Source organism: Diabrotica undecimpunctata, chromosome 8 (assembly GCF_040954645.1).
Source record: "Diabrotica undecimpunctata isolate CICGRU chromosome 8, icDiaUnde3, whole genome shotgun sequence".
NCBI classification, from domain to species: Eukaryota; Metazoa; Arthropoda; class Insecta; order Coleoptera; family Chrysomelidae; genus Diabrotica; species Diabrotica undecimpunctata.
Window position 1 is genome coordinate 116,449,010 of NC_092810.1, and position 13,147 is coordinate 116,462,156.

General features: G+C 30.9%; 1 protein-coding gene across 3 annotated transcripts in view; it reads right to left on the bottom strand.

The window, feature by feature from the left end:
* Nucleotides 1-2,964: 2,964 nt before the first annotated feature.
* The window catches only part of LOC140447887 (cytochrome P450 6k1-like), a 32,285-nt gene continuing 22,102 nt past the window's right edge, over nucleotides 2,965-13,147 (bottom strand). The window contains exon 7 of one of the 3 annotated variants that reach the window (XM_072540800.1): nucleotides 2,965-3,675. In XM_072540800.1, the coding sequence (XP_072396901.1) occupies nucleotides 3,494-3,675 (182 nt within the window). In that variant the 3' untranslated portion in view covers nucleotides 2,965-3,493. The remainder of the gene's footprint in view (nucleotides 3,676-13,147) is intronic. The other 2 variants (XM_072540802.1, XM_072540803.1) reach the window with 2 other exon arrangements.

Consider the following 13,147-nt stretch of genomic DNA (forward strand, 5'->3'; position numbering starts at 1 on the left):
TAAAGCAATAAATTAAGCTTGGAGTGTCGTCTTAAAATTTTTACACAAAAGATGGGTACGTTTCTTCAAAGAATCCGATTCTTTCAATACTTTATTGAAGTGGTCTGGGGAGATAAATGGTTTCTCGAAAGCATGTTGTGTTTCGGACTAGTGAATTCTAAGAACTTGACAAATAGTAAATCAGTAAATTTACGGAGCACACTAATTCGCTCCCAAGGTCAAAAAACCCTTTTAATTACATACTATATAGTTCGCTCCGAAAACCATAACGTAGTTCGCTCCCGTGGTCAAGCGGATTAGGTATTTACCTATTAAGTTCTATAATAGAACTATGGTTCTTATAGGAAAAGTAACACCAGCAACATAGGTACTACGGCTTCTGTATCATATATTAGAAATTATATCAAATATTGGTAGTTACATTTATATAAATACAGTGATAAGCGCACTAATAACCGGCAAAATAACGCAAACTATGGAAAACATATGAAGTTTTAAGATAAAAGAGATGAAACTAGTAGACATGAGAAATTTAGCGATAGAAACCTATAATGTAAATTTAATTAAATGTTATGCTAGAATGTAAATTTAATTTACATTCTATTCACTGTTTCCCACCTTTAGACGTATCAGAGAAGGATGTCAACTAAAACTGTCACTGTCACAGCGATAGTTTCCAAACTCTTACGTCTAAAGGTGGGACACAATAAATGAAATAATGTAAATTTATAGGTTCTATCGCTAAATGTCCCATCTCCACTAGTTTCATTTCTATTTCTATTTCTGTTTTCCATCTTTTGCGTTATTTTGCCGGTTATTAGCGGGCTCATTACTGTTATGTATTTTGAAAAATGTTAGTGATTTAGAAATTATATTAGAAATTTTGCATTGTTTTTAAAAATTACTGAAATAATTTTTGTACCTATTCTAAAATATAGGTAAGTAGTATAATAAAGAAAAAATGTACAAACTAACATAATATGGGATATTATCTACCATTACAAAATTTTACAAATATAAATTAAAACGAGGCATTTATTTCGCTAGAAATCTAAATGAAATACATTTGACAAAATCAAATCTACTAATTTTATTTGTCTTAATTCCGCTATTTTGTGATCAATAAATTTTTGACGCTCTAGAATTACTTTTCGGTACATTTTTTTTGGTTTCACAGAACTTCGTATTTTTATATAAGGGTCAATTTGAATATCTTTTAAACTTCTAAAAATTGAAATATATTAGGGTGCGGATTGTAAAGTAACGAATTAAATTTAGAATGGAAACTTTCACAAGCATTATTTGTATGCTCAAGTAATGAACTCTTTTCCGCCCACATCTCAGGAGGAAAGTCTGCCTCTTCAGAAATATAGTTGTCTACCAAGTAGTCAGCAAATTGTTGTACGGCGTGGTGTTGTGCTGGTAATATTTTACTAAAGTCTAAAGTAAACACTCACCTACTTCTAATGGATCTAGGAAAGGTAGACCAAACATATATCTAAGGTATTGTCCGACTTCATTGTCGTTTGAATACTCAGTAGCCAGATCAACTTTTTGAATTTTTCTCCACCATGATTGTCCGAGATGAAACCTACATCCTTTTATTTTCTCAGATGGAAACACTTCACTTACAGCTGCATGGATCGCCTTTTCGAAATTGGCATACACAACCTTGGGACTAAAATTTAAGTTCAATTGTTGACACTCCGTCCTTAAACAATTTAAGGTAGTCACTTATGAGTTTGTTAACTTATTTAAAAGCAAAAAGAATGCCAACGGCACATAGTGTCTATTTTCAAGTCGGTGAACTGTAAATAGTTAAATAAAAAATTTAGTCCAGCATTTAAAAGTTCCATCAACATAAATTGTTTCTAATTTACTTAAAAATGTTAAGTTACATACACAAAAAAAAGCAAAAAATTTTTGTACCGGATCATTTTTCAATACAAATTGTTCTTTTTGGTTGGTTGTTACTTCTACGGTGTTTAAGGAGTCATGTAGGTATTTCCTGTGCCTACTTCGGAATTTTGGAAATAACTTGTTTTCTGCCATTATAAATATTTTTTCTAATTAAATGTACATCTTCCACAGTAAGACTTTTAAGTGCCTGTTTGTTTAATTTCGCTGTGTATCAACTTCAATGGTTTTTCACACAAATCATCCATGACCTTCCGCTTAACACTATTACTTAATGTTTGCCGGTTTAACACTGCCTTTGATAAAGTTTCATGGGTATGGTTATGACTATATTCGACTACACTGTTACAAATATTTAAAGTTTTAACAAATGCTTTGCAACTTCTTTCTACACACTGCCAACGTTTGATATTATTAGCAAGCATTTTATGGGAGTTATACTTGTAATTGTCAATAACTAACATTAACTTGCTCTTTTCACTTAACATTTCACTTATTTCAGATTTCTCCATCATGAACTAAGTATAACGACATTCAAACTGGAACTAAAGTAATAATGTTAAGATTCGCACCACTCCTATTTCTTATCATAAAATTTCAGGTAGACTACTAATTACCTACCAATATTTTCAAAGAAATATATCAATTGCAACTTCTGATACGGAAAAACCCAATCAAGCATTGAACAAGGGAATATGAGCTCTAACATCATACTACTTTAGTGATATCGTTAAAATTTTAATATTTTTTTAAGTAAGAAGTAGTGTTATATAGTAGCATTGCTTAAAAAATACTCATTATTTTTTAAACAATGATGGTAGTGTTGTATTAATAGGTAAATACAAAGTTTGAGAAGACGTTATTCAAATATCTTTTCTAAAAAATATATAGCCGGAGCGAATTTACCTATGCCCCTTTTCTGTGGGGTATTAAACTCTGACCACGGGAGCGAACTAGTATACACCCTAAATTTGAGCGTGAGTGTTTAAAAGAAGTATAAATAAAGCCATATTATAACAAGCTAATATATTTAAATTAATTCCAGATGTATAACTAAATAAAAACATATTTTTGAATAACAAAAATAATATATTTAAGTAAGTCCCAAATAGGACCCTACTTTTCCAAACAATCATAATCAAACAAAACATTCGTGTTCTACATGTTGTATTTTTATCATTATCGGTGTTGCGCTTTACGGAGTTTATTGAAATTAGAAAAAAAATCTAGGATGCACCGGTGCCATTGATGAACAATTTAATCAAAGTCAATTGAACTACATTTTTATATATCCTTATGTACTAAGAACTCAGTAAACCAGTACTTTTAAAATTTAATTTAAAAAAGTATGGCTACAGGGGCTAACAATCTTAAGAAATAACTAGCATCAATATAACCTTATTTCTCTAGATAGAAGCAAGATATAAATCAAAATATAATAAAATAATCAATAAAAGTAAGTAAATAAAAGTTAATTCCAATATGGTCTTCGTTTGTTTTCAACACTCCAAAAATATCTACAATTTCATGTTCTACATGTCGAGTGTCTTCAGATGACTTAGTAATAAAAAAAAATCTAAGCAACCATCTCATCCTTTATAGGTGTTATCATTATTGGAAGTCCAACTTTAGAGGAGAGTACAAAACTTCTTGGTTCAAACTCGATCTTCTCCGGAGTTGTACTACATTTTTCTAGTTTGAAATTTAAAATCACATTTGATAAAATCATGGACACTATCAAAAGTCCCAGTCGTTTACCTAAAAATAATAATTCAATATTTAGAAGTGAAAGGTATTTTAGAACTCGTTTGCTGTTTTCATTCTAAATCGGATTTTGCCAATTACGTACAGATTTTTCACAAATAACCACCTTACTTTTGTACGAAAATACAGATCAACTCCATGAGGCCATATTGAGAATACATCATCTAGATATCTTGACCAAACTGTGGGTTTTAAATTTTGTTTAGAAATAATATTTGTTTCGAAATCTTCCATAAATATATTGGCTAATAATACAGATAAACTATAGCCCATTGCTAGACTAAAATTTTGTTTATAGAATTCATTTTGTAGTTGAAAATAGGAATTATCAGTAAATAATATCAATAACTTCAATATAGCTGATACAATAATTTAGTCTCGATCTGGTTGCTAATGTATCATCATTCTCTAATTTCGTTTTGATTATTTTAAAGTCTTATCTAATGACACATTTGTAAACTATTTATGTAAAAATTTACTAAAATAAAATTTGAATTAAATTTAATATTCATGGTACTACAAATAGGTCTGAGTGGTGTATTCGCTTTATGAACTTTCGGTACTCCATCAAAATGGGGTGTCTTGCTGTAATGAGGTGTATTTAATCTTCTTTGATAATCTGTAAAATAATCTTTCAACTTAAACAAAGTTTTATATATTCTCTTTTCCACAGGCTTCATTGGACTTTGTTAATTTTGTATAAGGTCCGTTTATTATTAGTTCTTTAATTTTGTTTTTATATTGAATTATATCCATTATCACAGATGTATTTTGCTTATCTGCTGGAAGGATAATTATGAGGTCATCATTTTTTAAAGTACTTACAGCCTTTAGTTCCTTCTTTCTTATGTTTTGTTTGGAATTATGTATAATTCTGTCTAATATTGAAATAGATGGATGAATAACAGCAAAGTTTAGACTTTTAATAGTATTACAGTCTTCGTTTTTGATATATTCACAAATACAGTAAAACTTCGATATAACGGACTACTTGAGGGGAGGGGTGTCCGTTAAAGCCGAAAGTCCGTTATATAAAAATATGGTTAAAATAAATAAAAATACTTTTTTTAAATATATACGTACACTGTAATTAGATATATATAAAAACTACAAAATACAAACAAAATTGTATTTAAGTAATTGTCTTCGGACATTCATCGGGAAGTAACGTTGCTGTGGGTATCGACGCGCTTGTTGTCGGTAATCCCGTTTCGAACAAGTTTCGTTTGCACTTTCCATGTTTGCTGTTTTTCTAGGATCAACTACCTAAATACAGTTTAAATATTTGATGAATAATCAATAAATGTTATTATATCGTCGAGATGCAATCTTACTTCTGATAATAACAGTCTTGTTTTATCGTCTTATTTGCTATCTTTACTTCCGTCCTTATTTTGTAGGTTCATAACTTTATCTGCTATTTCACTTTCAGTTATGATGTTATACCCAGTGTCACCTTTATCTACTTCTAGCTATTGTAAAACATCTTCCTCAGCTACATGTTCTTCGACATTATTATGTATTGTCCTACAGAAATTAGCAACTTTCAATCATTCTAAATCTATGTCTGCATCTTGGCCATCAAACAAATTCTTCCAACCATTTTTAATGTTTGCTCTTTGACCTCCTCTCATGCTGCAGCAAAACTAAAAATTGTTGATTTTAAATTGTAAGACCTTAAGTCTTGCCAGGTACGCTATCCTCTTGTATCTTCGGCATTATCTTCATCGTACAATACAACCATTACTTCGTCTAAAAACGTTGTGCGATATATTCGTTTGGCTGCCAAAATTATTCCGTGATCCATGGGTTGCATAAGCGATGTTGTATTTTTTGGCAAAAACGTACACCTAAAGTTTCCATCTTCTGAAAGTAGAAATTTTCAGAGGGGTGAGCAAGAGCGTTGTCTAAAAGCAATAAACATTTCACCTCTTCTGGCGGTATTTCCAATTTCTTCTCTTGAAATTTTCTAACTGAAGGTACAATTTCTTTGAAAAACCAATTTTTGAAAATATCTGAGGTGAACCATGCCTTCTTAGAGCTATAATATGAAACGGGCATTACAGGAGTCAATCTATGCGATACATGAGCGTTATCACAAAGCAGTGCCGAGATTCTGTCCTTGCTGATTTTTTTTTCCAGAATTCGATTTTTTATATTTGGAGGCTTGTGCGCTTTCAGGCAAAGTGCACCATAACAAACCAGTTTCGTCAACATTGTAAATCTGAGATTCTAATAGAATTTCCTTACTTATATGTGCTACTAATTTTTGCCTAAAAGGGTTCATTTTCTTCTATTGGTGCACTTGAAAAGCTGAAGCGTCGCCGTAAATTTTATTATTCATGATTACGTGCCTTTTGCGAAAGCGGCCAGAGCCATCCATCACTTGCTCTGAATAGTATGTCGATATGATTTGCTAATTTAATTGCAGCAAATTTCAATTCGACTGCTCGGACCGGGATCCCACTAGAACGTTTTTGGCCATACCATTTTAAGATTGCTTCTTCCAGTGAAGTTTCACGAGCCAATTTCATTCGTTTTCTAAGATTGCTGTGCTCTCCTACATTAAACATTAATGCAAATTTATTTATTAGGCTTTTGCTTTTTTTTATGTCCGAAAGTTTGCGTTTTTATGCCATATTAATCACATGTATGGGACACAGACGCTCCAGACTCCAACTGTTGTATATTCTCTAGTTTTTGATTGATCGTTAGATTGATTCTTTTCCGTTTGTCCCTAATTAAAGGGTAAGATTTCAAAAATTTTAACTTATTTACTGGCGTTTACTAAATGTGTTCATTCACAACCAATAAACAAGCATTTATTTTTTAGCAAAAAAATATATACATATTACAAAAAGAGGTTAATCTTTGTATGTGGGTATATTTTATAAAAACCCTTAAAAGGGCAACATTAAAAACACGAATGTTTTCGGAACAACTGTTCCATCATCAGGTTAAAATACAGGTTACCATGCCTGAGCCACCAAAATATTTGGGTAAAAACCCTTTAAAATGTATTGTGTTACCAAAGATTGTACATGATGTTGATAATATTATATGATGTTTAATATTTTAATTAAATTTTACTTCAGGTAACATACACCCATGCTTAAGTGAGTTCCAGTGTCCGGAGAGTAAACCTCTTCAAACGGACTTCAGCTGGTAACTTAATTAAAATATTAAACATCATATAATATTATCAACATCATGTACAATCTTTGGTAACACAATACATTTTAAAGGGTTTTTACCCAAATATTTTGGTGGCTCAGGCATGGTAACCTGTATTTTAACCTGATGATGGAACAGTTGTTCCGAAAACGTTCGTGTTTTTAATGTTGCCCTTTTAAGGGTTTTTATAAAATATACCCACATACAAAGATTAACCTCTTTTTGTGATACGTGGTATACAGCCAGCTGCAGGAATTATTTTCCTTGTGGATGCACATATTACTATTAGAAATGTTTCCTCTTATGCTAAATTTTACTGAAATTATTTGAAAAATACAGTGGTATGGGATGGGTTAAGCTATGTAATATTAACAGCGTTTTTATTTTTTTTTTACATTTGACGGGATTTTTTGTCCTTTATATCCGAAGTCCGTTAAATAGAGGTCCGTTATATCGAACTTTTACTGTACATTTGAACCGTTGTAAATAGTCAAATCAAAGTAGAAATCGAAACGTCAAAAATACAAAACATTGTTAAATTAAACAAATTTTTTTTTGTTGCTTGGTGAAAAATTCTTCTGCAAATTTAATTTTCTGTGACTCATTTATATTGAAAATTCTTATACATTTTAAAGTTAATAACTTTACAACGATAATGTTATTATTTTTGAGTTGTCTTAAAAGAGAAGTTTTTGAGAAAAATACGGTCTTACCTCCGAATTTTTTTACTGTGAACCGATTTGCATAAAATTTTGGAATTAGGCTCATCTTACCCTTAACTTCAAAAGTGAAAATGATCTGAACTCCATGGTGTGAACAACCCCTTAATGGAAAAATTGACATTGAGCCATTTTATCGCTAGAAAACATGTCTAATAGTAAGTGGTGAAATTGTAAAGTGTTTTCTAACATAATTACCTCATATTAAAATCATTTTTAACTCCTTGAAAATCTTACAACCCTTGCAAACAACCCCTAAATTGAAAAAATCACAAAAAAATACTTTGGTATGACATAAAAAGATGTAAGTATAGAGTAAGTAATATTTTATATTTTCTATATTAATTATCAAATTTTTAACCCCCTTTCAACCCTTGAAAACTACCCCTTGATAAAAAATTGTTAAAAAATTTGTTTTGATTAAATGAAGAGGATTTAAATATTATTTCACACTGAAAATGATTATCATATTCTTAAGATTTTCTACCCTTAAAACTGACCCTAAATTAAAACAGTAAATATATATGATTACATATTTAAAAATTATTTAATTTAGAGTAAAAAATTGCCATTTATTGACTAAAATATTTACATATAAAATTGTACTATTATTATTAAAATATAATATTATTATTCATGACTCAATGTTGGAGTCGCTGTCACATTCAACATCTTCTGACTGAATTGGAGGGCTATTTTGGCAGTTATCTCCACTGCACTGAAATTTTCAGTTACTAAGTAGAATAAAATATGATAAGTTTTTGGACCATAATTCCTTAAATTTTCATGCTATCAAAATTTATAAAAAACCATTGTAAAGATAATTAAGACAGCTACAACATCCTTTATTGCAATATATGGTAAAAAACCTTTTTCTAAAACGGTGAATGGTTTTAAGAGAGGCTGTGATTGCGCCACCACGCGCTTTTTAAACAATCATATCTCCGTCAATTTTTGTTTGACAGAAAAAACAAAAAAAACCAAATTGTTAGTCAGAAAAATACCTAAATTTTTTATCCCCACACTTTTATAAGTATCTGTCGTCATTTTTGAGATATTATGAAAAAAGGTGGTTTTTAAAAAAAAATTTTTTAATCATAATTTTTTTGAAAAATATGTGTCCTGACGCAGCCAAACTGATACAATAACTCTTCATAGTAAAGTTAATTCTACGCGGAATACGATTAATTTTAATTTTGGTGGAAATGGCACTTATGAAACCTATTGATTTAAAAGAAAAAACATTAGATGCTCCTCTTATTTGTAATACAGCTCACTTATTTTACGTGCAAAAGACTTTTAATAGTGCTCATTTTAAAGCTTATTTTAAGCACTACAAAACCCTTTTTTATTAGAATGCTTAAAATGCATGTGCTCGCCGCTAGATGGCATTGGCCACATCGATTAAATTTCAGACAAAATAAAAAACGGCTTTGATCTTTAATATCTAGCATAATATTGCACTTAGAATACTTCATACACAACCAAATTGTTCATTATTTTACCTGCTACAATTTTGGCGTTTATAAAATTTTTTGATAAAACATGTATTTTTGGAGATATTTGCAAAAAACGGATGAAAAACGTGAAAAAATTGCAAATTTTCAATTGCCAATAACTTAAAAAGTATTGGATTTTTCAAAAAACTTTATGGATGATTTTTTGCTTATAATTAAGCCGTCTATCGATATCCGAGGTTATTTTAAAATAAAAATTCACCCGCAAGAAGGGGTGGCAACTACCCCCAAAGTGGTTGCGGAGTTCAAATCATTTTCACTTTTGAAGTTAAGTGTAAGATGAACCTAATTCCAAAATTGTATGCAATTCGGTTTACAGTAAAAAAAATTCGGAGCAATAATGCTTCAATGACTGCACTAGATAGTTCATTCTATTACATGAAATAAACTTTAACTTTAACTTGAGAATACCCGTCAGAAAAAAACATAGCGTGTGATCCGTCTTTAAAAGACACATATGTAATGATGACAGCAAAATTCTCCTGTTAGTGATTCCATATTAAATCACGAGTAAAACACAGGAAAAACCCTCATGATACTATCCAGACATGGTAAGTATTTGGTCTTAAATTTAGTTAACTCTCAACAAACACCAAACTCTGATTTTAGATATATATTATTTAAAAATATTAATGATATATTCTCAATATATTATTGGCTTCCTACTAGAGGTATTTTCTTTTTAATGATTTGTTCTTTTAGTGTGTTTAACCAGATCCTATTGCATTCTGCCGAAGAATTTGCAACGCAATTTATCTCATTTAGCATAATTAGATCCGCTTCTTTGATTTTCCTGTTTTTAACATCTGCTTCTTTCAGGAATATACTTAAATCTTTCCATTTAACCCTATGTTCATTTTCCCATGCGTGTTTCTATATTTAAGATCTATCAAATTCCATATTTTTAATATAAGATTTCTAACATTTAATGGTCTAGATGTTTAGATATTTCACCTAAATAAAATTGTTCCCATTTACAAGTATTTTATAAATACATTTCTTTGTTCTTTCCTTTTATTCGTTTTTCCAGTTTTTCCGATAATCGTTTTATGTATGGTATTGTTATTTTCCTCATATTATTTCTTATGAATGTTATAGGATCCCTTTCTAAGTTATTATGTTCCATTCGGTATATTTTTTAAAATCTCCTTATTCATAAACGATAAAGGATAATAATTTATTAATTAAACAGATGCTAAAAAATGTTTCTCTTATAAGAACAAATTTTCGTTAAAACAGGTAATTGTGGCTCTATACTTTTTAATATTGATATTGTGATTTGATTTGTAATTTATATATCTGTTGTTTGTTTTCTATACATCTGAGACTCATATCTAGTATGCTTCTTTAAAATTAAAACATCCAGGAAAGGTAGTATGATATTATATTTCTTTTTCATGGTAAACGTTATCGTATCTTCTTTATCGTTAAAGAAGAAGTTACTTTAAACCTAAATTGTGGCTTATTCCCAACGATAATAGTAATTGTATAACTCTAGTTTATTGTTTAACTCTAACTGAAGTTTATTCTAATGTGTATGTTTTTGTTAAAATAGTGAGGTATTACATCCACCAATAAGTTATTAATTTTAAAAACATAGTGACATTAACTATAGAGTGATAAGTCTATTACAAACTGTTAAAAAATTTAATGCATTTGTATCATATATAATTTAATACAATTGTATATAATATAATCTGTATAAAAAACATTAATAGATTGAAGGAAGTTTACTGAGTCGTTCATGAAAATGCGTAAGTTCTAACCACAGGCGGGTTATAACGGTGTGTGCAACACGAATATTAGCACTAGATTTTCAAAATTTAAATAACTTTTTTGCTTTCGCAGGGAAAAACCTTTTTTATATTTAAAATTCTTCCGTTTAAACAAATAACATGGGCGATATAACATTATATTTATCAACAAAAGGCATATTCGCAATGTGCGCAAAGAGTACATAGAAATTAAAAAAAGAAACATTTAAATCCATTAACAAGAACCAAAGTTTTCGTATGTTAATTAAAGCAAGACATGTGAGCTAATCTTAGGTCGATTATTAGAATAAGAACATGGCTAGTACCACGATAAATGTTTTAATACTTATTTTTATTCAATATTTATTGAATTTTAAAAACTGGGTGTATATTTGGGCTAATCCTTATTACTTTTAACTTCATAGACGCCTCGACTTATTACCCTTTAAACGTTTTCTAAACGATTTTTTGAAATTGTTTTCAATAAATATACTATATTTCGGTACATTAGAATGTCTTCAGGCTATTTTTTTTTAATTAATTAATAGTTTGTAAGACCAAGAATTGTTAATTGTGTATTTTAAAGAATTAGTTATATTTCCATACACAACTTTTTCAGCATTCAGCTGAAGTTTTTTTTTTAATAAATAGTAATAGGAATTTGCCCATTTATGAATCCTTTTAGGAAAGAATTTCCAGTTCACAGAAGTCTTTTCAAGACAAGAAAAATTCGGCCCACCTCAAGAAGAGGTGGACCCACCCAAGACAACTCGTTACAGAATAAAGAATCAGAAGATAACAAATCAGGACAGGAAATCTTAGAGATCATGGCTCAGAGTAACATAGAAATCATGGAAGAAGAGCCATTCCAACCCGTCAAATGCCACAGAAGGAACTCCAACGAAGATATCAACGGAGCAAGACTGAGAGCATCAAACAGCGCGGGAACTGGAACAGGAATAACAACAAGGAACATATACCAGGTACTAGAGTCAGTCCAGACAGAAGAAACCACCTCTACAAAGAAGGAAAGAATCCCGCCAATTGTTAAAGCCGGACAAATAGGAAGCTCTTTAACATTTATCAAGGAAATTAGACATTTATCAAGGAAATTAGACACCCAAGCTTACACTAAAACTAGCCAGGACTACGAAAAGCTCAAGGAAGATTTCATCACAACAAGTACGGCCTTCCACACGTACACAAAAAAGGCAGACATCACAAGGAAAATTGTAATGAAAGCAGCCCCAGGGATTGACCTAGATGAAGCTAAAGCAGAACTTAAAGAACAGGGAATTATAGCCAAAGTAACAGAAATGAGAACCAGACAAGAAAGGAGACAGAGTAAATCTTATTTATTGCAGGTCAACAAGCAACAGGATTTGAAAGTCATCAAGAGAATAAACGGACTCCAGAATATTCGAGTAAGATGGGATGCTTACTCGAAACCCAACAAGGCTAATCAGTGCTTCAACTGCCAAGAGTTTGGGCACTCAGCAAGAAACTGTTTTAAAACACCTAGGTGCATGAAGTGTGCACAGAACCATCCTACAAGGAATTGTCCATTACCAAAGGGCAAAATAAATAAAGTAAGATGCTGCAACTGCCAGGAGGAGCATACTTCGAACTACCCTATGTGCAAAAAAATACATCAAATATTTAGATCTACAGGCACAGAGGAGAGAAAGAAATCAACCTCAACCGAAAATCACACCACCATCGCACCCATCTGCATTTAGGACAACAGTCAGTGGAATGTCGTACGCCAGTTGGTAAAAAGTCAACAACCAACAACCAGCACCGAAGGAATCAAAGGAGCCTGGGCCGAAATCAATAAAATCGTCATTGTTGAGAAGATGGTATCATTACTTCAGGACATGAAAAGGGAACTAATGGCAGCCAAATCATTTGCAGAACATGCAATGATATTTATGAAATACGAAGAAATCTACAATGCCGCTTAAACATTTGAAGATTCTACGATTCAACATAGCATCACTAAGGCTAAGGATCAACGAGTTAAGGGAAACGCTAATAAGACACAATCCAGATGTCATATGCCTATCAGAGACGCTTTACATGACGACTACACAACTGCCAAGAATAACAAATTATGATGGATACGGAAAAAGAGACGTTTCAAACGACAGAGGCGTGGCAATATACGTCAAAAACAACATAGAATGGAATCAGGTTGAATTAAATACTATTCAATTTGAAAATGTAGGTATAAAAGTAGGTAATACTAATATTTTTTCTATTTACAGAAAACACAATGACGACCCAGCACTTGAAGAATTAG